The sequence below is a fragment of the Anabas testudineus genome, chromosome 1, assembly GCF_900324465.2.
Source record: "Anabas testudineus chromosome 1, fAnaTes1.2, whole genome shotgun sequence".
In the NCBI taxonomy this organism is placed as follows: Eukaryota; Metazoa; Chordata; class Actinopteri; order Anabantiformes; family Anabantidae; genus Anabas; species Anabas testudineus.
This window is the reverse complement of record NC_046610.1, coordinates 10,916,323-10,939,265: the sequence shown is the minus strand read 5'-3', so window position 1 is coordinate 10,939,265 and position 22,943 is coordinate 10,916,323. Positions and strand designations below refer to the sequence as shown.

At 40.1% G+C, this 22,943-nt stretch overlaps 1 protein-coding gene across 1 annotated transcript in view; it reads right to left on the bottom strand.

The window, feature by feature from the left end:
* Positions 1-2,443: 2,443 nt before the first annotated feature.
* The window catches only part of fbxo41 (F-box protein 41), a 40,044-nt gene continuing 19,544 nt past the window's right edge, over positions 2,444-22,943 (bottom strand). The window contains exons 6-16 of the mRNA XM_026360838.2: positions 18,378-18,585; positions 14,060-14,133; positions 11,376-11,755; positions 9,167-9,405; positions 8,965-9,080; positions 8,396-8,548; positions 8,131-8,226; positions 7,898-8,016; positions 7,345-7,503; positions 7,076-7,191; positions 2,444-6,369 (exon numbers count right to left, since the gene is read on the bottom strand). Of these exons, the coding sequence (XP_026216623.1) occupies positions 6,307-6,369; positions 7,076-7,191; positions 7,345-7,503; positions 7,898-8,016; positions 8,131-8,226; positions 8,396-8,548; positions 8,965-9,080; positions 9,167-9,405; positions 11,376-11,755; positions 14,060-14,133; positions 18,378-18,585 (1,723 nt within the window). The 3' untranslated portion in view covers positions 2,444-6,306. The remainder of the gene's footprint in view (positions 6,370-7,075; positions 7,192-7,344; positions 7,504-7,897; positions 8,017-8,130; positions 8,227-8,395; positions 8,549-8,964; positions 9,081-9,166; positions 9,406-11,375; positions 11,756-14,059; positions 14,134-18,377; positions 18,586-22,943) is intronic.

Genomic DNA, 22,943 nt, shown 5'->3' with positions numbered 1-22,943 from the left:
AGCTACATGTCAGCACCTCTCAGGAGATGTTACCAAATCATGTTCCACTAATTAGAGGAGGGCTGAAGGACTTGTTGCTGTGATTAGTTAAAGGGAAGATGTTCGATCCTAAGACTTGGAAATCATTTCTGATCATCTTTACCTTACAGGTTTAGGTTATAGGAAGTTCCAGGTTATGGTTCAATTGAGTTAATGCAGTCACAAAAACCATATAAGCTTGTCTGTCATTTGGTTCCTTGTGGCATTATATCTACATTACATACTGTACATACAATTCCCCCCATATATGTTTGAGCTTAAACTGAAACAAACACCTACAAAAGTCTAAGAAGCTGCATAGTTCTGGTTGTTTTATGATGCAACCAAGGCTTATTTCACATCAGATGCGCTGTTGATGTGAAAACATTGATCAGTGGAGTGTCAGCATGTTGTTTTATTGACAAATCTATTAAATCATCTGGGCTAGCATTGTTGTTTTGCATTGCCTTGTGAGTCTGTGCAGCTGAAGCCTTGTTGTCTCTGGGCAGTGGACTCACCCTCCTCCTTCATTCAGACAGTTGGAGAGAAGAGAGGGAAACACAGGGACAAAGTTCTGGCAGGAGTTCAGTGCTGCAAGAGAACATGCGAGGCTGCCGAGGCGGAGGACTGAAGCATTCAACTTCAGCTATAGTCAAAGTCTTCTCATCTGTTTTGGGAAGAAAAAAATGAAGCTGTAAGCTCAAAAATATAGTTTATAGTCTTAAAACTATGACTAAATAAAACATTTACTTAGTCATCTTTTATCCACGAGCAGGAAAATTGTGCATTTTGCAGCAACACCTTCATTTGGCACTTTGGAAGTTGACATTGACAAATTTCCACACAAAAAGCAAAGTGCAGTTGGTTGCTAGTTGAAGTAGGTTATAAGTTAAAGGCACAGACGTGAAGACATGTAGCCCGCTGGTCAAAACAAACAACCACAGAAATGTCCCACAGAGAACAGGTCACCACTGTGTCACCTTGTCTGCTTGGTGTGTCACACTGCACACCATCATGTATTGATGGTCTCTTCTATTATTCTATACACAACAACAGTAACAACACATTTATTAGAAAAAAGTTATTTCCTGGTTTTCTGCATAAATTGATCATGAATTGTGATCTAATCTTTACCAAAGTCCCAGATATCAGCAAACATAATACTTCTAAGCAGATAAAACACAGTTATTATCTTTAGTGTCTTTATTGAACACACCCATTGAACCCACAGAGGGGAAAAAGTAAGTGAAACAGTTTGGCTACAATAACCTCAAGCAAGCGCTTCCTGTGGCTTTGGACCACTCCTCTTCACAAAACTGCTTCAGCTCAGACATATTCTTCGAATGTCTGGTGTGAACACCTCTCTTCGTGTCACTCTACAGCATCTCTATTGGGCTGAGGTCTGGGCTCTGACCGGGACTTGTGTCTCCGAAGTCTTTCAGGGTTTATTGTCCTAGTGCTTCACCCAACTTCTACTGAGCTTCAACTGACGGACAAACACCCGGATAAACTTGGGAATTAATTTTACCCAAGCTGTCCAGGTCCAGAGGCACAAAATAGCCCCATGAGTCAAGAGCTGTTGCCTGGAACTAAGGCTGAATTGTACACAGCAGCACACATGGCGTAAAAAAGGAGCTGCAAACCACAGGTTTAAGTCACAGCTACAGGAGGCGCTTCCTTGACATTATTGCTGCCGAAGGTGGTTCAATCTTTTATTAAAACACTGTTTCACTTACGTTTTTTCCCCCATCACTTTGTATGCCTAATGCGTGTTTGATAGACATGAACAATGACTGTGTTTTATCCACTCAGAAATATTTCGTTTATATTTGTGACTTGTGATGTGATCAGATCACATTTCACAACCAATTCATGCAGAAAACCAAGAAACTGAAAACAGGTTACTTACATTTTCTTTACAAGTGTTTAGAATTAGATAGAATTAGATCTTTTTTTCACCAAAGCATTAAATTGTTGCATTAATTCTTTTTTGTCCACTGGGCATCAATTCTGAAACCAATCACAAACACACATATCTGACGTATGTGTTGGGAGGCCATCATGTTAGTAAATAATTTCCTACAAATCCAACATTATATGGTATTTGTGTTTCTGGCAAACTGGAAAATGTATAAGACCAATTTATTTTACATGTGATTCTGTCTCCACCTGAGAAGTAAACAGGTCTTCAGCAATAGTTGCTCCATGTGTGACCTTGTATACAGCTACTGTTATTTGTTAGCTTTGTGGTTTTAGTGGTGTCTGTCACGTTCTGCAGAGCTTGGGTCTTATCTTTGTTTTAAAATCCTTGAGCTGTGCTGCGTCTGTTCATTCTTACTATGAATAATCCACAGACCTCACTGTGAACTGTTTAAGTTCTTGCTTAAAACCCATTTTAAAAGAGCCAAAGGAAAAAGTGAGCATATAAAATTTAAAGCAATTTTATTGATGACAACAAATGAGTGAAAATGAGTAGTAAAACATTTCCATCTACTGCAGTCATCTCAGAAGGCTGATCGTGTTTTGGGAAAGTTATTTTCAGCAATGAAAACCGTTTTGTCATTGTAGCAACATGAATGAAGTTTCTAGACCAATGGGCATACCTGTCGATGGCAGTAAAATAAAAAAATTACAAATTGCACACTTAATTGCCCAGATAAGTGTTGAGGTAATGTGTAAAATACTATTCAGATGAATGGGCAGAGTACAATCATTCATACATAAAATATATACAGAGAGGTACATGAACACTCATACATTGTTTTTCAATTGCACAGTATTATGTAGAGATGTAACTGGAACAACATGGGGAAAAAATTAAATGAAACGTAAATGTGAATGTGGAAGCACCTTGGTTAATAGGTTATGCTTCAGGAAAAAAAAAAAGAGTCAGGACAACATCTGGAGAGGCAGAGAATGGCGATGTAAGCCAAAAAAGAAAATGTAAATTTAAAATGAAAAACTTGTGGTGTACTTGGCACCTCTAATCTGCAGTGTCAGAGCTCGAACTCTGTAACATCTTCAGCAGGTCCATTTTCACAGTAAAGCAAACGTACTGTTCGTATGAGCATGAGATACACAGTAGAATCCAAAAGCAAAAGAAGGATTGTTAGAAATACAGAAGCGAGTATAAGGTCATACTGGTAGTGAACCTAAAAAGCACTTGAATTTAGTTGAATCAGGTTCAATCTTTAACTTCCCAACCAATGAAACTGTGTCTGAACCGAAAAAAAGTGTTCCAGGAAAAAAAAAAAGTGCATCATATTTTATCAAATACTGAGAAACAGCTGAACATTAAAAACGACACTCTTATAATAAACATCTGAAATATGTTTTTTTTTTTCTCACTAGTGCAACAACAGACTGGATTAAATAAAGAGAAACGTTATTAACCTGCAGGCAATCAAAGCTCTTTAAACATCTAATAATTTTCTTGCCACAGTAGCAGAACAGTTAAGAAGGCAACTTAATGATTGATGCTTGAACACAAACATGCCAACATTATACACACTGCGCTTTTTTTTTTATAGAAATAAATAGCTGAATTATCCTCTTCTTAAATAATTTCCATCTCTATATGACTCTGATGCACATTTAATATAAATTATCTAATACACAACTGCAATTTCAACACTACTGTTATACATAATATAATTCTCTATATTTATCTTTCATTCAACTTTGGAGAGAAAATGCTTACAGAATGAAGACCTGTAAACTTCAACGTTTTCCACTCATAAGTACGACCTTAATATTATATAACATCGAACATTGGTCCTTTTTTCTTGTTATGATGGGTTTCTTTTTTACAAACACTATATACAGATTAGCTGATAGCGAAGGCAGGATTGTCTAAAACATAAAATCAACAAGTGCTTTTTGTGTTTTCTCTACACTTTTCCCACAAATCTGATTTCCTCAGTGAAACTGAGTGGACAATCAGTACCAGTGTGGGATAATAATGCATTATTGGAAGAACATGGAGTAATGAACATCCACAACTGTTCTCAAATATTGACCTGGAACATCAATACTACAATATGCAGCTACACAAGTCCTTATAAACATCATCGACTATGAAGCATGGATCAAAACCAGCAGCTAACAACCTTGTCAGTCAGTTTGTACATTTTATAAAAGCCTCAATGACAAACTCATTGCAAACTGTCGCCTTGCTATGTTGTACACTCTGTCCACGAATGTTAAGATTGGTTGTAGACAGATAAAAAGAAACATGCGGTAACACGATGCCAGGGAAGAGACACGATGTTCTCCCTGATGTGTGATTCATTTCAAAACCTGTTTCAAGACTGTGTGCATGATTTCTAAGAATCAAAGGGATGGGAGCACTCCAACAATTTAATATTGCACTTACATCAAGTTGGAGGAACTTGCTAGAGAGACAGATTTAAAAATCGATGCTGCAGCAGAAGGGAAATTCTGACTTTTGGTCCATAGTATGGATCGAGCTTCGAAAATGCTGGATTATGCGCTTCCTTAATATCTATTTTGTTTGACCCTCCCTGCATTGTAAACTCCTGCATCTTTCAAACTTCACACCAAGTGATTTTAGTGTAGGATTTGTGTATATTTGCATTCTCCATGCTGAAACTTATCACAGCTCCTCCAGAGCCACACACCACTTTACACAGCTGTTTCATATACTAAGTATATGCCCCTTGACTGGACTAAAATGTTTTTGTTGAGGAACACTTCTATAAATAATTCTAAATATCTTAGAGGTGTGTAGAAAGTGTCACCACTGTAGGCCCTGCTACTCATACCTAAACTAAAATGTAACCAGGAACTCGTCTGAGGTCAGAAAAACAGGAAGGCTGATACTTGTGTGCTGCACAGTCACATCACACCAGTTGTGGAAATGCTTGATTACACCAGCAGAGGGAGACAGGGGACGTCAGCCGATGATCATAACAGGGCTTAGTCTTGATAAGCCCTATAAATAAGAATGGCACAGTTTAGTATGATAAAGTACATTATGAAACTCTCACGATAAATAAACACCACAACGTCTCTTGACGCCTCAAGACCATGTTCCATATGAAACACACACCCTCATGTTCAATAAGAGCTGCTTACACTCACAACAAACTCTTCATGTTGCTTTTGACTTGTAGAGATTAAACATCTGCCTTACATGACACCTCCTCCCTCATTAATGGCACATAGGAGAAACGTTCACTGGAATGAGGACAGACATATAAATGGCACCAGTTTTTGAGAGAAACGCATTGTGGATCATCTTCCAGTCTTATTAAAGAGTTGTTAACATCAGATACTGCATCCTGACGTCTTAGACGACAGATCTAGAGATTCGATAATGGTCAAAAACACTGATTCTCGATTTGTTACATGATCCTGTTCGCATGAGGAAGCGGAAGATGTTAGAAGAGGCAAAAATGCATCGTTGCCATGCAGTGGCTAGGAGACTGTCAAGGTCTGTACGTTACAGGGAGGTTGTCCTTGCTCTTGCTGCTGTGCCTGAAGCTGGATGCAGCATGTTTCTGTTCTGGAAGCTGTAGGAGTTGAACGTCGTCCATTGTCCAGCTTCACCCTACAGTAGTCCAGGTTGAGCTGGATGAGAACCCTTTACTGAATTCTCAGCTAGTTTATTAAAGCATTCACTCATTCACGCACACACAAACAAAGCTCCTGGCTTTTACCCTCGAATATCAGGAAATCAGCGCTTCTGCAATTTCTTCAACCTGCCACCATTTAGTGTTCATCTCGGTGGGAAGTATATATGCTGTATGATGTGCCTCTGCCCACGAGCTTTTAGTGTGGAAGGCAGTCTCATGTCCTTACATCAAGCATTATCCGGGTGTGTCAAGAGAGGGATCTGGCTCTGTGCGATGACACAATCCTATTTTATGATGAAAGCGAAACACAACTTGAGAAGAGGGTCCGTGGTGTTGGGTTAGTGGAGTCCAAAGTTTAAATCAGGTAATTTGTTTTATAAATAGTGCAGTGGTTAATTCAAATAAGCCTCCCAACTAGCTTTTTGTCATAACCCACATTAGGAGATATTGATTTCCACCAATGGAACAGGAAATTAGTTTTTCTGTTTCAAATTTGGACATGTGGAGTATGCACATCGAGCCTCGGCCCTGGTTCATCATGGCAGTCTTCTGTTGTTTCTGTTTCTGCTGCAGATGCGTTCAACCCCGTGGAGTTGGCTCAAAACAGCTGGCTTTTTTTTTTTTTTTTTTTTTGACTGACTGGAGCCCATATGGCACCTCTCCAAGATTTGAAGAACTAAGACAAAATATGTTAGCAGAGGCTGTCTGTTTTCACGTGAAGGATTTTGGAGAAGCCAGGTCTCTTCTTCAGAGCCTAGAAAAAGTGTGGAAGGGAAGGGACATGGTTTTATATCATATTCAATCACCACTAGGTTTGCACAATAACTCAAGTATGACAGAAAGCTATAAAAAACACTGAGGTGCAAAACTAACCACTCACGATCTTCACCTCTACAGAACTTCCATAAAAAAAGAGATGATTAAACATGAGAGCAGACTTGAAGAGGAAGGGATAAAAATAAGTCATGGCTGTTTGTGGCTTTAGAGAGGTTGCCTGACTCGAGTGTAACATCCAAGAAGAACACACTTTAAACTGAGTCATAAAAACAAAACATGAATAAAACTGGGATTTCACAAGCTTTTTTAAAAATCTCTGTTTGTACGTGGTCAGTCATACGGACGACCCGAGCCTCTTACAACGAGGCTGCGCTTAGTGTGTTAGCAGCTGCACAGCCGCAACCAACCATCACTGGGATTTAAAAAATTGACTCACGGTTTAAATTGTGTTTAGATGCAACAAAAATAGACGCAAGTCATCCTCTGAGCTTAAAGGTTACTCATGTTTATACTGTATAGTGGCGTAAAACTCCGAGGGCATGTTGGCTGAAAAAAGACAAACAATTCCTCAGTGTCGTCTTGATTTTTCTTAGTGAACTCTGAGTGATACTTGGTTGGTTCAGCAGCACACACATATGTCGAGCTGAATAGTATGAGTGCTGGGTTTGACCTGACACTGTTACCTGCAGCTTGTTAACCATCTCATCAAACAGTTTTCTTGCTTCAGGACTGTTGGGGTCCTCAAAGTAGTCCTCTATGCCAATCTGGACCACGATGGATTTGAGGTTGCGGCAAACGCCTACAAGAGCGAAAGGAGAGCTCTGGTCAGAGAAGTGTTTTCACACGTTTTCCACCCAATCTGACAGAATTTCAGTGACCTGTAGACCTGACCAACAATAAATTATTATAACACAAAGTTAATTCCAACCAGTATAGCAGTGTTTAAACTTACTGTTGAAGTGGAGCAGGGCTTTTGGGGTGACTGGCGTGGAAGTAAGCACCAGCATCTCCAAACCTTTCAGTCCCTCTCTGCAAACCTCTGCTGCCACCTCCTGGTTGATTTCACTCACGTGGTCCAACTCTAGCACCTGCAGACGCATGCAGTTCCTCGCTGATGGGGGGTTAAAGGGAAGTAAACAGATCAGGAGACAGAGAAAACAGAGCAGAAGAACGTGGAGATACTACACAGCAAAGGTCTTTGACTACTTAAAAAACACGTATATGGATCAAAACATTGCATAAAGAAAACATGTTACTCAAAAGTCAATATCAAAACAATCGACACATGATAAATATCTCAGTGGCTGGTACAGACCAAAGTGAACTGTCATCTGTTCCAAGTTGTCTATAGACGTCATACTTTTTAAAAACCTTATCTTTATATAATTTTATAATCTAGCCTAGGCATTATTTGTATCACTTCACTTTGTAAGTTAAAAACCAGTTGTGACAAATAAAACAAATGTAATCTTATAATTGTTGACCAAAAAAAAAAAAAGATGTACCCAGTGAGGCCAGTCCCTGAATGCCACATCCAGCGCCTCCCACGCCAAGTGCACGGAGGTGTGGCCAGCATCGTCCAATAGTCTGCAGACATCGGTTACTGAAACGAGCAGGTTGTTGGCTGAAGGGCACAAGAAGAAAAGTCATTTCCACTGATTAAACAAATGTGTAGTTATCATAATTATTAGTCATGACTGAAGCTGATTAAGATACGGTGTATTTCTCTGTATATTACCAGGGGTGTAATGGTGCCACCTGCAGGGAAATGATGTCTCTGCAACCTGCTCCAAGGGCCCAAATCACCTCCTGGCCAACTGGGTCTGTGGCACTCCTACAGTACAGCACACAGGATAGAGCTATTCTTTATTATATTACACACTGTGTGACACGTGTAATGCATAAAACCCAGTACAGATAATTGTGTTGCTTGATATATGAATGTGTTACTGAATTATTAAACTGTTAATTTCTAAAACAAATGAGACTAAGGTGTTCTCTACCTGTAGGTTACAGCCTGCAGAGCTCGGCAGTAGCAGCTGGCGAGCCAGAGGGAGCGATCAGTCAGCAGATTGGGGCAGTGTGAAATCTTCAGTATCAGCAGGTTACTTCCTGTGGCCTTCAACAACGCCTCCAGACCTTCCTCCAGACAGCCACTTAGATGGAGATGTAAGAGAAGGTCAACAGGAAAAGACAGAGACAGAGAAGTGGAACAAATTCTCACGTCCCTCATCAGTTCTACTATTTTTAACACGTACTATGTTGCAAGACACAGCATGTCTATGTGTTGCAAGACAAGTCCTTTTATCCTTTTCCACTTATTTCAATCCTAAGCTTATCTTCTGTTTGGAAATATAAACTCCTATTTGACATGCTGATCATAAACAGAACAAAGCATCAGTGACCTCTTGTTTTTATCTGTCCCTGTCTGTGGAAACATTCAGTATGTTCCTCAGTTCAGTTGTTTGCAATGTGCTTATCAGAAGCAAAACTATATTTTCACATGTATCATGTTCATCTTTAAAATCCTAGTTGTATCTGAGACTTTACAGTTATACTGTGTGTGTCTCACCGTGTGCTTTTAAGATAATCATCCTTGGTTTCCTTCTTGCCTCTCTGTCGTGGTTTAAGGTTTTGCAGGATGAGGGAGTGCGTCTGAGTGCACCACTGAGACAACGTGCAGAGGAGCTGACAAAGGAAACATGGTAAATCTTCATAAATCATTATAACACACACCAAAGACAATACAGATGTGCTAAACGTTCGCTATAAACCTTGGAAGAAATGCGAGCGTTCTCCAGGAGGACTCTAGTCCACACAGCTGGATGACGAGCCACAAACTTCCAGTCACGGCAGACCTCGGCAGCTCTCAGCAGGGTTTTAGTATCCAGGTACGTGAAGATACAGAAGAGAGCCGCACGCATCTTCAGGATCTCTGGACTGATCACCTCATTGGATTTCGACAGACTCTTTTCATGACGACACGGCTTGCTGTAGATCACTTCAGACCGACCTGTAGGGCGAATTTTTAAATGTAAGGATTTGAATGTTTAAATGTTCCGAAGCTGATGGTAACAATGGTAGATAACAGAAGAGTCGAATCTATTGAAACGTACCGAATACACATTCATAACATTGGGATGTAGTTTGTCATGGTCCTGTTAAACAGTACTACAGAGAGATGTTTATCCCAGCTCCAGTGACTTCAAAAGGATAAAAATAACATAAATAATACTAAAACATTAAAATAATCAGCCAGTATACCATAATACAGTTAAATGAACAGTCAATTAAACGGGTCAACACCAGTAAATCAGTAAATAAACTGATGACCAGTTGAGGTTGGTGTATATCTATGTGTAAATGTCTATATGCCATATTCTTTTTCCTTCTGTTCTTACATTATTGTACATATAAGTATTTTTTTTATTGTAGCCTTTGAATAACTTCTGAATATCATTATATGACACGTAAGCACAGACATTAGCACAGAATCTAATTGATTGAGTAACTCTATGCTTTATCTTACAGGGAAGCTGCCAATTTCTAAAGATTGTCACATGGTGGCGCCAACCTTCAACAAGACACTGAATGATGTTACATATTTTTTTTCCTCTTCTTCTCATCTTTTTATTCTCTATATTGCTATTTATCAGCCGATACCATGTGTCCAATCCAAGCTTGGATTATTCCTCCGATCTCCAGCAACATTGCTCCTACACGACTCATTTCATCTTTGGCCTTGGAAGGCGTCTGCTCCAAACCACCAGGGTTATGAACCATTGCTTACACTCTCACTCTTTTCCTCCTTTTCTCTCCGTCTCTTTTTCTCTCTCACGCACACACCACCTACGCTCAAGACTGTCAAATGAACTAAAAAAGCCAAGCTGTGTGTTCCATGCTGACAAAAAAAAAAAAATGCTGTGTGCTTGTGGATGCATACCATCTGATAAAACATGGCAGGGACTCTCCCAATAAGGGGAACTACGTCAGAGAAGAGGAATGCCAGTAATATGAGCGTTACGTGAGAAAAATCTCTGAGTTAATGAGGCATTCATAGCAGTTCATACAAATCTGTCATAGTGCTCTGGCACGGTTTTGCTCCTTTCTGGACTGCCCAGATCCACCTGGTATTTTGCAGAAACTTGACAGCCGGTGGAGGGAGAGCAGCAGCAGTGAGATCTTGGCAAAGAAGGAAGTTAACAGAGAGCTGTACAATCTGTGGTGCATCTGAAGAAATGTGCAGACATAACTGACTCAATCACAGACTTAGTATAGGAGGGGGAACGGTGCTCTCTCAAATATAAATATGTTCAAAGTCTGTCAAAAACATACACAAAGAACAGAGAGTATAGGACTCGTCATCTACAACTGACATTAAATGCTCTCAGTAAATGAAATAAAATACCTCATGACAAAAATGAGCTGCAAATATAATCCCAAAACTGAGTAGAAAGTGTTCTTGATGATCATCTTAAGGACCACATGCACATTTCCACATCTAGCTATATGTTGTTGCCTTCTTATAACTAGTCAATTGACTGTACACAGCCAAAAATGAAGCACTTCTTTACAGTTTACATATTACAACACTCTTAATCCTGTGAGCCAGCTGTTTGTTAAAGATTTCAGATGAGGACAAAATTCGTTCATTACAGTACATATTGACATTATTGTGTGTGTCTACACTGCACTATTGTAGGTATGGGGCCTCTTCGGTGCACATTAATCATAGATGCTCGTGGCTGATCAACACCCAGTTTGTAGAAGGAGCTCTGGTCACTGACTTAGCTCCTGCAACATTACAGCGCCTGCAACTCAACCTGACCTAGATCCACATCAGTCACTGCTCTTGAGGGAGACATTTTTAAGGCTTTATTAGGAGAATCCTGGCTCCCCTGTGTCTGAGTTACTGCCTGGATGTTAGACTGGAGAGACTGTATGAGCTCTCCAAGAATAACCAGCTCCACTGCTCTGAATTACCTGTGTTAGGACGGTATCCTGCTCGGCCGTGGTGGGGATACGGTGGAGCAGACTGCTGGACTTCCGCCACAGCTCTCCTCTCTTGCTCCCACATCTCCACTTCAGACTCAGTCGTCCGGGAGCCCACATCTGACACGTCTCCTTCGTCGCCTTCAGTGCTGTTCCTGTAAGGCCGTCGCTGCCAGTTCTGAATAGCTTGTTTACGGAGACCCCAGTTTCTTGAGCCACATCCAGGTGAGCGCTCGTAACCCCCCTCGCCCAGCCGGCACTGCATGTGATAGTACTGAGCCTCGGGACAATCCTCCATGGGATGCATCTCGACGCTGTCACTGTCGTAACCCCCAGAGCCCTGTGAGACAGACTTGATTCGCCCTGATGCTCTGCAGGAAAAGAGAGGAAGTCATATAAATAATGATACAAACAGTAGCACCATCACACATACTCTAAACCCTTTAGTGACCTGATGTTTCGTTATTTATTTCAGTCCTTTCTGCACAGTGTAGCACTTCTCGTTTCCACTGAGAAAAACAGCAGTCTTGGTATTTAAATTGGATGCTGTGAACCACTTATAGCACCAGATAAACCTCACAGATACAGTTTATTATGACTGACAAAGAACAGCTGCATCAGGATTTATAGTAGAATGAGGGCAACGTATGCACATACGAACAGCCACATCACCTAAAATAACCTCCCAGTCAACACGAGTGATGAAGAGTTACAAATATCAGCCTCTCAAAAAGTAGGACATTTTTCTTTTCGTCTCCGTACTCAAACCTCTTTCTCTCAGCATAATAAGGAGAGTCAAAGCATCGGCATAAATCACTTCAGGAATGAAAAACATTCAGAGACACATATTTGAGTTGAATCTAAGTGCAGTGTTAGTACAGTGTTCTTCACGGTTTTAATAAATCTAAAACGGCTGCACATTACAGTCTAATGATAAAATAAATTACAAGATACTGTAGAGACAATGACATGAAATCATCTCATCATATAAGCTGATGATCAGCAATTACTAGTTAATGAGCAAATCAGTATGAAAATATGTGTCCTGATTGAATGTTTCACATGTAACTATAATAATAACAATAATAACAATAATATTACATCTTTTTATAGACATGTGTTACAAAGTGCTTCACATAATCAAAACACACAAAAAAAATCTAATTCACAGTGATGGATTACCTTTACATTAAAAGCTTTGTAATGTGAAAATGTTAATGTAAAAAACATAATTTATAAAATGAGCTGTCATTAAAGAGGCACAAACTGTGACATGTTGGGGTGAACACATGCAGACTAATGACTGCAAAAATATCTAGTGATGTCAAAATCAATACATCACTAAAACTGCAGAACATCTGAGAGAATGACTTATACTACAACCAGCCGCAAAAAATATCTTGATCACTGATGAAGAGATATTAATAACCAAAGACAGAAGGCTTGGACGGTCGCTGTTGGGCCTCCGTGTGTGTCCGTGATTGAATGGGGAAGGCCTGACATGTTCAGTGTGACGCCATGTTAGGAGACACATTCACTTACCAAATGGGGATGACAGTTGTGTTAGTCAGAGTATTATGGCATAGCCACGTGTCTGAAATCTCCAGCAGAGACCCAGAAATACTTATGTCACACCTCATGGCGGCAGACGTGCAACCTGCAGCTCAGTGCTGCAACAGGGACTAAAAAACTACTAGGAATGAATAAGTTAATGTGGACGTCATTGTGTAAAAATGACACGCAAAAGGGTGAGACACTGTTATCAGAATTTCTGGGTCTCTGCTGGAGAGTTGCAATGAAATTAGTAATTTTTAATCATCACTTATTTTAAAAATGAGAACTAGTAATAGAAATGGCAATTTGAATTCCGAAGATAATGTCTTAGAGTTTGTTTGTTTGGTCTGCTACCAGTCTTTAATCCAAAGGCATTCAATAAAAATGGGAAAGCAGCAAATCACCACTGATGATTATTGTATTAACACTTATATATATATATATATATATATATATATATATATATATATATATATATATATATATAATATTGTTGCATAAGTCTATCTTAATTTTGCAGAAACCTGAAATGTACCATTGGTTCAGTGTTAAAGTGCTGGCCTGTTTGGGGAAGACAAACTAATATATAGTAAAGTGCAATAAGTCAAAGTGGCCGTAACCACAGTTTTCACTGTACTTCTGAGGTACTATAACTGTGACTGCCGTGCTTACAAACTTTTATACACAGCACTGACAAGTTATACTCCACAGGCCAGAGGCAGCACCACGGTGGATGGTGGTTAAAAGCTCTGGGGCTCAAGGGGTTGTGTTATATTTCTGCTGAAGTGACAGACTGTGTTTCACTACAGCAGCTCTCAACAGGTAAAAAAGATGAGGTGCACCAAATTCATTTGACAGCCAAGAGCCACAAAATCTCCAGCTGGACCAGAAACCCAGTTTTTATTGCACATACAGTGTCAGCTTAAGACACAGAGATGCATTTCACAGCTCAATAAACCCCTGGATGTCAAGAAATATAGCAATATTGCAATTACTTTATAAAGAACACTAAATACATTATCTTATTTCAGTATATGATATGCAACATGGCAGTTAAGAGCTTGGATAAATCTGCAGACTCAAGGTAAAGCTGAGTGTAAATGTGGAAAAGGCGTGCTTACCCTGTGCTGGGGGAGGAACGGCGGTCTGACACTTGGTACATTCCCCTTGTGCTCCCAGAGAGGCTGGAGTTTCTCTAGTCATGGGCCACAAACATACAGAGTGTTAGTATTAAATTAACTTACTACTTGTGTCTGTAGACATGTGATGTGGTTCAGTGTCAATTCAGCTTCCAGATCTGCGCACTGATTGAAGGATCACAGCTAGGCCTCTTTTCGTCCTGAGGGTGGCGCAAGAGGAATCTCATGAAATGTCCATCATTGGAAGGATTCACTTTCAGAGGAGCTCAAATGGGAAGAGTTAATGAAAAAGCACTAATGATCACAACTCACTTTCATGGTAATCTCTGAGTAGTCTATCTCCAAAGTCGTTAATTTACTGAGGTGTCAATAAAGCCTAGTTATCAACACCTCAATCCAGCGGGGTGCTGAATAGCTGGCCTGTAGCTCTCTAGCTATCTAAAGTGTTGGACTGTTTCCACTCTTGACTCCAGCAACACACAGAAAAAGAAGTCAGCATCTTTCCTACAACCTAAAATATTTGGTTGTAGCTCTGAAAGCAGGGGAGGGTTTGCTGAAGTGTTTTTGGTAGTGGGTGTGCAGTCTGAGTCTCACTCACTCTGTTTGCCTGAGAGCAAAATCCTCCTCTCTCTTTCACACACACCACTCAAAGCCGACACGCACTGAAGTACACTGTTCATGTACATGTAACAATCTATGCGTGTGTGTGAGGCAGTGCCAGGTGGAACTCTGTGTACCAGACCGGCAACGTGCCGCAGCGGGAAAATGTGCACAAACACAGACACTGTCACTCTCTCTCCCTTTCTTTACTCACACAGCTTGTTTCTGGCTTAGTGCCAGTGAAAATGGACCGTGGAGGCAAACACACCATTCATGGCTCTCGCTGCTGGCCAGGCTGCAGTGAAGACAGATCTCTACCAGAAATGGATGGTACAAAATAAACTCCAATCTGGTGAATTCAATTTGATCCAAATTCAAGTCTTCCTCGATTGTTCTGTGTGTTTTACAGATCCAGCTACTCATAAAACAACACAGTGCATTAGAATCAGATTGGGTTAAAGTAGAAAGCGAACAGGAAGCAAGTTCTGCATCCTTTCCTCCACTGTCAGTCTGAAAATATCTCTGTGAGTCTAAAACCTGTCTCCTAGGAGATAAGGGCAACCCTGCTGATGCCGTGACGAAGAGACGGAGAGCCAGGTTGTGAAGGTGTGTGCTTGGCTGGGTGACATCTCAGGGCCTTCCCTGACAGTTTTCCAAAGGTGCCAACCAGTGTGTGACTCCACACTTGTTCTTGTCATGTTGATTATTCACAGTCCTGAAACAGTACAGGAGCACAGACATGTGAAACTGACTGACGTTTAAATCTGAAGGGAGAATGTCTAAATTTAGGCAGCCTGTAAGGTCAATCACAGGTCAAATGGATTGGTAATGTAGCTTAAGACAGATAAAAAAACAACATTTCTTTAGAATATGCTTGTTTGCAAGAAAAAAATGCCATCTCTTAACCATCTCAGGCATCTCTGCAACAGGCTACTTATAGTATAACCAAAGGGAGATCTCTTACATTATTCAGTGTATTGTGTGACTGCAAAGTGAGTGAGATGATGACACTCACAATATATTTGTACTTAGTGACAGTTATCTGAGTGGAGGATTTTTTAACTGCACATTTCTCTCTGACAGATCACTACCACATTTCATCTGATTCAGAAATCATGTTGAAACCTTGAACGAGAGCAAGGACTGGTTTCCATGGCAGCACACGCATCTGTGCAATCTGAAACAGGTTGCCTCTTTTTTTCCAAGAGGTGTTGGTTTATCATTTGAATAAGTGACATTTTAAGAGCTGAAAATGACTGCTGTTACTTCTTTTTTTTTTATTATCATTGTGCAATTAGGAAAAATAGGGAAGGAGAGGTGGGGGTGGGGGGATGGTGGGGGCACAGTGGGAGCCATAGTGAGCTGGGAGACAAAGAGCTGATCTCTGCTTTCAGGGCAAGAAGCAGCTTTTTATGTGAGTGGTCAGGATGGAGCCTGCTGTAGAGCTTCACTACTTCTACTGTGGCTAAATCCACAACAGACTGGGATCAAGTCTCCTGTTTCACCTCCCAAACATAAATCCTAATCTTTCTAATCCTGTGTTGGGTGAGCATCAGTTGATTAGAAGACAAATGCTGTAGATACTTACAGTACACTAAATGGTTACATCCGTACCTTAGATCTCCGACTGATTTTCAGGGTTTAGGCCAAGACCCTTGGTTCCAATTAAAAGTAATCTTTACTTTACTCCTACTTCCAAACTGGAAAATAAAAGATACTTATCAATAAATGTTTTGAAATGAGGAGTGCCAGAGATTCCTTACGCTGTATCTCCTGTATGGCTGCTACAGAATCAGAGATGTGACTGCACATGTTAAATGATATGTGTCTTTTGAGACGAGCTCGCCGAACACTCACAAGACACCAGCGGGAATACAGAGAGAGCAGGGCCACTGTGTTCAGGGAGACGTGGTTGAGCCCTCACATCCCTGACTCGGCTGTTTCATTGGATAATTTTCACCTGCTGCGCTCGGACAGAACGGATGATAGAGGTAAGAAGAAAGGAGGGGGTCTGGCTGTGTTTGTTAATGTGAGAAGGTGCAAACTGGGACACTGTACAGTGAGGGAGCAACTGTGCAGGAGAGACACTGAACTCTTAGGAGTTAGCATGAGGCAATACTTCCAAACTACCGGCCTGGACCATGACTCTCACCTCCTGCAGGGTGCCCTGTCTGCCCTGGAGAGCAGCTTCATTGACAGACTGATCCACCCTCGCTGTGTGAGGGAGAGATTCTGCAGATCTTTCTTCCCAGCTGCAGTCAGACTCTACAACGAAATCCACTAACACTGAACATTTAGCATCCATCTGCTGTAATCATGTGCAATACTGTATTTTAAGGTGAATCACCGCCAGTGCAGTATCCTGTAGTCACTTTACCTGGTATTTATTTATTTATCCATCAATGTCCATATACTGTACATAGCCATAGGCACAATTCGTACAAACTTATAGTTCTTATGGCTTTATAGTTTTATTGCACTAGTATTTTTTATATTTTATAATATCTTAACTTATCCTACATCTTTGCTACTTTTGGCACTGTGTTATGTACTTTGCTGTTGCAACAATGCAATTTTCTCATATTGGGACAAATAAAGGTTTCCTTATCTTATCTTATCTTATCTTATGTTGGCTGAAGCAGTATGAGCAAATCAAAATAAGGTTGTTTTAGTGTTTATTTTTATTTTATCACTTGGTTTGGGTTTAAACATTTGGTAGGTGTGGCACAAACACATATTTGTTTCTTGATAGATGTTTTTATTCTTAATCTGTAGTGAGCATACTTCTCATGAGGCTCTTTTAAGTGTAATACTTAACTTTGATAAGTACAGGCCATTAAACAAAACTTAAAATCGGATTAGCTGAACGAGAGAATCCTAAGAAAGCTTTAAAACATAGTGGAGTACAAGTGATTTCCCCATATAAACAACATCTCTGAACATTTAATTAAAGTCATGTTAATACAGTGAGATGGTAATGACTGCCTAATTCGCAGAGCATGGGGCACAACAAATGAGCTAAATGACTTAAAACACCTCAAGCACACATTCACACTTGCACACACACACACTGCTGTGATCTTTAGTTCAACTAGTGAACACCGATTTTGTAGATGTAATTTAAACCTGAGATTGAATTTCGAGTAAATGTGTCCAATTCCAGTTTCTGTCTCCTGTCATCTGGAAATTCTCATCCTGTCTCAGTGGACAAATTATGAAGTAATTGTAGTTTTTTTTCACCTGCTGATGTATGAAAAATGTTCTGGCCGTTAAAAGAATTGCTGCCCTTTAGCTTTTTAAAAACAGTGCACTTGTTGTTTCAAGCATCTTAAAGTCTATTATGGGTTCGACCTGTGGTGCATTACTGGGATGCTACTCAATAGAATCAATGCTTATGCACTATTCAGAAGTAAAAAGCAGCTCTGTCAGAGACTGTCGGAAAACAGGAAGCAGCACTCGGACGAATCCTGAGGTATATCCTGAATAATAAAATAAATATTTAGAAAATATCTTCTTGTGATATACAAATACCAGTCTAATGTGTTATCTGAAAAGCTGCGATGAATCGACAAGAACATCTATATTATATGTATCTGAATTATTATGCAGATAAGGCAGGCTTTTGTTGCCTTCAGTATTATGAACAAAGTTAAGTAAACTTATAGTGCTTGTAACATACAACAAGTTACGATTTCCTCACCTGGCGTCCATTACCCTTTGAGGCCTGGAGGCTGCAGCGTCCCAGGCTGCCGTTTGGTGTGGTGCCGCAGCTGCTGATGATCTGCAGCTGTTTTTCAGCGCGGTCGGCTCGGTCCAGCAGCTCCTCAATGAACTGCTGCAGACGCACCTTGGCGTTGGCTTCTCGTGCTGCTGTATCCTGAAGGAACTGGTCAATCTGGGCGACCTCTCTATGGAGGCAGAGGCAGAAAGGGCAGTGTTACTAGCTTAAATTATGTATTAAACAAATGATCCTCATGTGACTGCAGGACACTCTTTAAACCTGTCTTTTCACATACACACCAGCTACTGTCCTGCTCTTTGTGCATGGAGACTATGTGCACTGAGGGCTGATAACAGAGATAAATGCACAATACAAACACCAAAGGAAAGAGAGAAAAATAAAAAACAGAATGAGAATGAGAAAGCAGCTACACATTTCTACCATGGACACAGAAGGGCCAAGTACTATTATAAGGGACAGTGTGTTACCCAGACACAAAGGCAAACAAGCCAGGAATTCGGAAAGCATTTGTAGTTGTCTGCAACCTGCTGGGCATTTATCTCTAGCGTTTCCTGCAGTGATTCTGTCTATGTCATCAGAAAAAAAACATTATGTAGGACTGAACAATCGCATTAGCAAAAAGTCTGGAGATGAAAAATTTTTAAATGTTCAAATATAATTAGTTCAGTCATACTAAAAGAGGCCATTTAAGCTTGGATTATATATTATATAAGGGTCTCTAATATCCAGTATGTCATTGCAAACAATTAATGCAATGATGGTTATCATATCTCACAGTCAACAGGAACAAGTGTCACCTTAATGACAGGTCCCACAATGGTAAACACAGAACTGCAAAGCACACAGTATTTACCACAAAGAGTTGCAGATAAATTTCAGCTGACTAAAGCCACATCTGCACACATACGGTTTTCTTCCAAGCCTGCAATAACTGATTAAAGCAAGTCCTACTTTAGCTCTTTATACTGAAGGGAATAAACAAGGGGAGCTGCTAAATGCTTTATCACCAAGTCTCTAACTGTGTTTGTTTGCAATTTAGAGCTAAGGTAGGTAGTATATTATGGGGTTTCAAGGTTTTTCCACGGAGATCAGCTGCCTGATGCAACTGAAAGGTGCAACTGAAGGCAACCAAAACAGTGAAGCTGCAGATCAGACAGCCAAATAGGATGAAGATGCAGTTTGTAAATTAGTCCTCTGTGGGTTCTTAACTACAAGAAACTCTTTTCACATTGTCACTGAAACACAGATATGATGAAAAAAATCAATTAAAGCTGCTTTAAGTTTGCTTAATTCTTTTCACGAGAGCTGCACCTTTTTAGTATGTAAGTTTAAAAACCAATAGATATATTCAATATATTACATTTGAGAGGTTAGAACCAGCAACTGCTGAGTATTTTTACTTGCTATAGATTTTTATTCTGTGTCTACTACATATATTGAGAACTGTTTCAGTATTTCACATCCAGATTTCAGATCTGAATATCTAGCCTCCATCTGACTCAACATCCAAATATCCACCTGTCTACATGGCTTTCCTTTTTCTTTTGATCCCTGTTAATGTGGAACCGCCTCCACGTGGAAGCAGCAGACATCTTCTAGGCCTCTCCTGTCTAAACAGATCAGTCAGTAGAATTTAACAAAGTAATTCGGTCATTTGACCTCAGCAAAGCCAAAGGTTCACATCACCACTGCAGAAAGGAAACGGGATCTCTTCACATTCACCTTAAAGTGGTTTGTTTCTTTGTTTCTTTCTTCTTCTAATGAAATAAACAAAGCTGCTAATCTACAGCGTGAAGTCAACACACACTGCACTGTACGAAGCAGACTGACTGGAGGATGCAACAACTGTAAAACATTCCCTACTATAAGCCTGTATTAAACCCAAAACACTTTCAAAACAGAGTAAACATTCACCATGAATTTTACTTGAAATTGGGACATTCTGGGATAAAAATAATGTGGCAGCTGGCATAGATAGCTTTTCTTATCTCCAGGCATCACAAAAAGGACTCCAAAATTAGTGAAGGTAATTGACAGTAGTGTAGAAATAGAAACAGACATACAATCACATCTGTACATGAGTAAGCAATGAGTGAATCAGTAAATTATTTCAAAATTAAGTGGCCATAACTTCTCCCCTTCTATTCTGTCATCAATCATGTTTAGATTCCCTCTGTAATTGCTTTATAATGTCTTAGTATGATTTTGATCTACACTGGGCTCATTGAGTCATAATAAAATTTCATGCAAAGTGAGTGCATGCAGCAAATTACTGCAACTGTCTCCACTACAGGCAATGATACTCCCCATTGTGGAAATTTACAGAGAAAACATGAAGAATGTGTCTGCTTGTGTTTGAGACACAAACTGTCTGAGCTCTAAGTACTTCCCATCCATCACATCGTTACCAAGCTCAAAAGTCTGCTCTCTATTTCTGAAAAATGAAGAGGAAATCTTAACATCCAGCCAACGTGTCACAGTGATTGTTTCAACAGGGATCAGTCACAAACAGAGACGCACTGAAGATAGAAACCAGAGGATGGTCCTGGTTCCACAAAGGTACAAAAAGGGCATTAAACAAAAAACCTCCAGAGTGCATGAGTAAGTCGTGTGTATACACAGTATATATATTGTGATATCCAATATCTTTCTCCTTCAAGCTCGGGTCCTGTGCATTAACTAGCTGTTTTTAAGACTGCACCCTTCTGGACAGAGATCTCGAATGTCGTTCTTTGAATCTGCAGGAGCCACTCTCCCTGTTTTGGGGTCACTGCCACCAGTCTTCCGATTACCACAGGGGCCACTGTTGCCTTCACCTTCCACATCCTGTCTAGCTCTTCTCTCAGCCCTCGGGTTTTTCTCGAGCTCATCATGCTCCTTCCTGATGTTGCCATCACTTGGCTTGCTACATCTGTCACTACGGCCTTCTTCCTTTGTTTGCCCACAACTACTATGTCTAGTTGGATAGCCATTGGTCATTCTTTACCACGTTAGGAGGTGGTTCCCATTTTGACCTTGGGACTTCCGGTCCATATATATTCATGTATATATGTAAATGAAGGAAACCTCAGGTAGAACAAATGAGGATGGATCCTCTATCAGAATGGACAGACAGGAAATAGCTGTTGTGTCTGCAGAACCCTTTACACTCAATGACAACAACATAAATATCTACATACATGAAGACTATGACCAGGGACGACACTGAGCTACAAGCAGGAGCCAACAGAGAGAACAGAAGGAGCCAGATTTCTTCCAGTTATACAAATGCATATACTGCAACACTAATGAAGGAATAAGTATCTTTAACTTCAGGTCATGTCACAGCTCATTCCACTAATAAGGAGCAAAGTACTGTTCTTTCCCAGTTGGTTTGAGAAACTTTTAAAGCCAGTTTCTCATGTGATTTCATGTCATGAGCTCTGAACTTAACTAAGGATGTTAAATATCTCCACGGATTAAACAGCAGGGCCTTACAGATGAAGACACAGGTACACCATACTGATGCCTAGACTAACACACCTATCATATGTGAGTGATGAGCATGATTTCTATCAGTAGTAATAAATCAAATTTCACTGTCATAAACTGCATCCAGTGGTTTAAGAGTAACAGCAGCATGACTCCACGATCATTTTACACAAATAAACTGTGATAAATTACATAATTGACAGATCATCATTATGTGCAGTATAAACACAAGAGTAATAACTAAAAACGTGCATCTTTTGTTTCTTTTGTGACTCCACAAGGTTAAAATAACATGAATTAGCAAACTGCCTCCATAGATTGTAGCACAGATTCATCCTACTGTATATGATGCATCTCATTAGCCTGTAAAATTAATGAGTTAAAGTATCATTTATTTTGACTTCATAATTAAAGCTGCACATAATGTGATGTATGATTAAGCCGCCAGAAGCTGGAAGTTTCACTCTCATTATTCACATTAATAAACAGAGAATGCAACTGAAAACAGTTCAGCTTCCAGATGATTAACTATTTCCTCAGGACTTCTTGAAATAATAGTTATTGAGCCATGTACCCTAAAATTAGAGCGTCTGTGCTTTGGCATAAAAATGCAATGCATCTGTAATTTGTCTTAATTAATTATTCATCTGCATCAGGTTTTTGTTGTTGGTGGAGACAGATACTGTACACCAATCTAAGGAGGAGGAATATACTGTATCTGAAGAAACCCAGGGGAGACATTCCCCCCTTTTCTCTGCACAATGCACCACTCAACCGAAGGAACCTCACTAAGTGTAGAAATCCTAATGGAGAGGGACCAGATTCAGGTGAGAGATAAAAAAAAGATGATGTTGGAGTGTGGGCAGCAGGGGAAAGAAGAAAAAAATCTTTACTAGATTCAGGTAGACATGGGAAGAGAATGGGAGAAGAAGAAATAAAGACTGAAGTTGATAAAATCCACGAAGAGGGGAGGAAACAGGCACAAAGACAGTGTGAGAAAGAAAATATACTGCAGAGGCTAAAGTAGCAGACAGAAAACAGAAATCTGCAGTC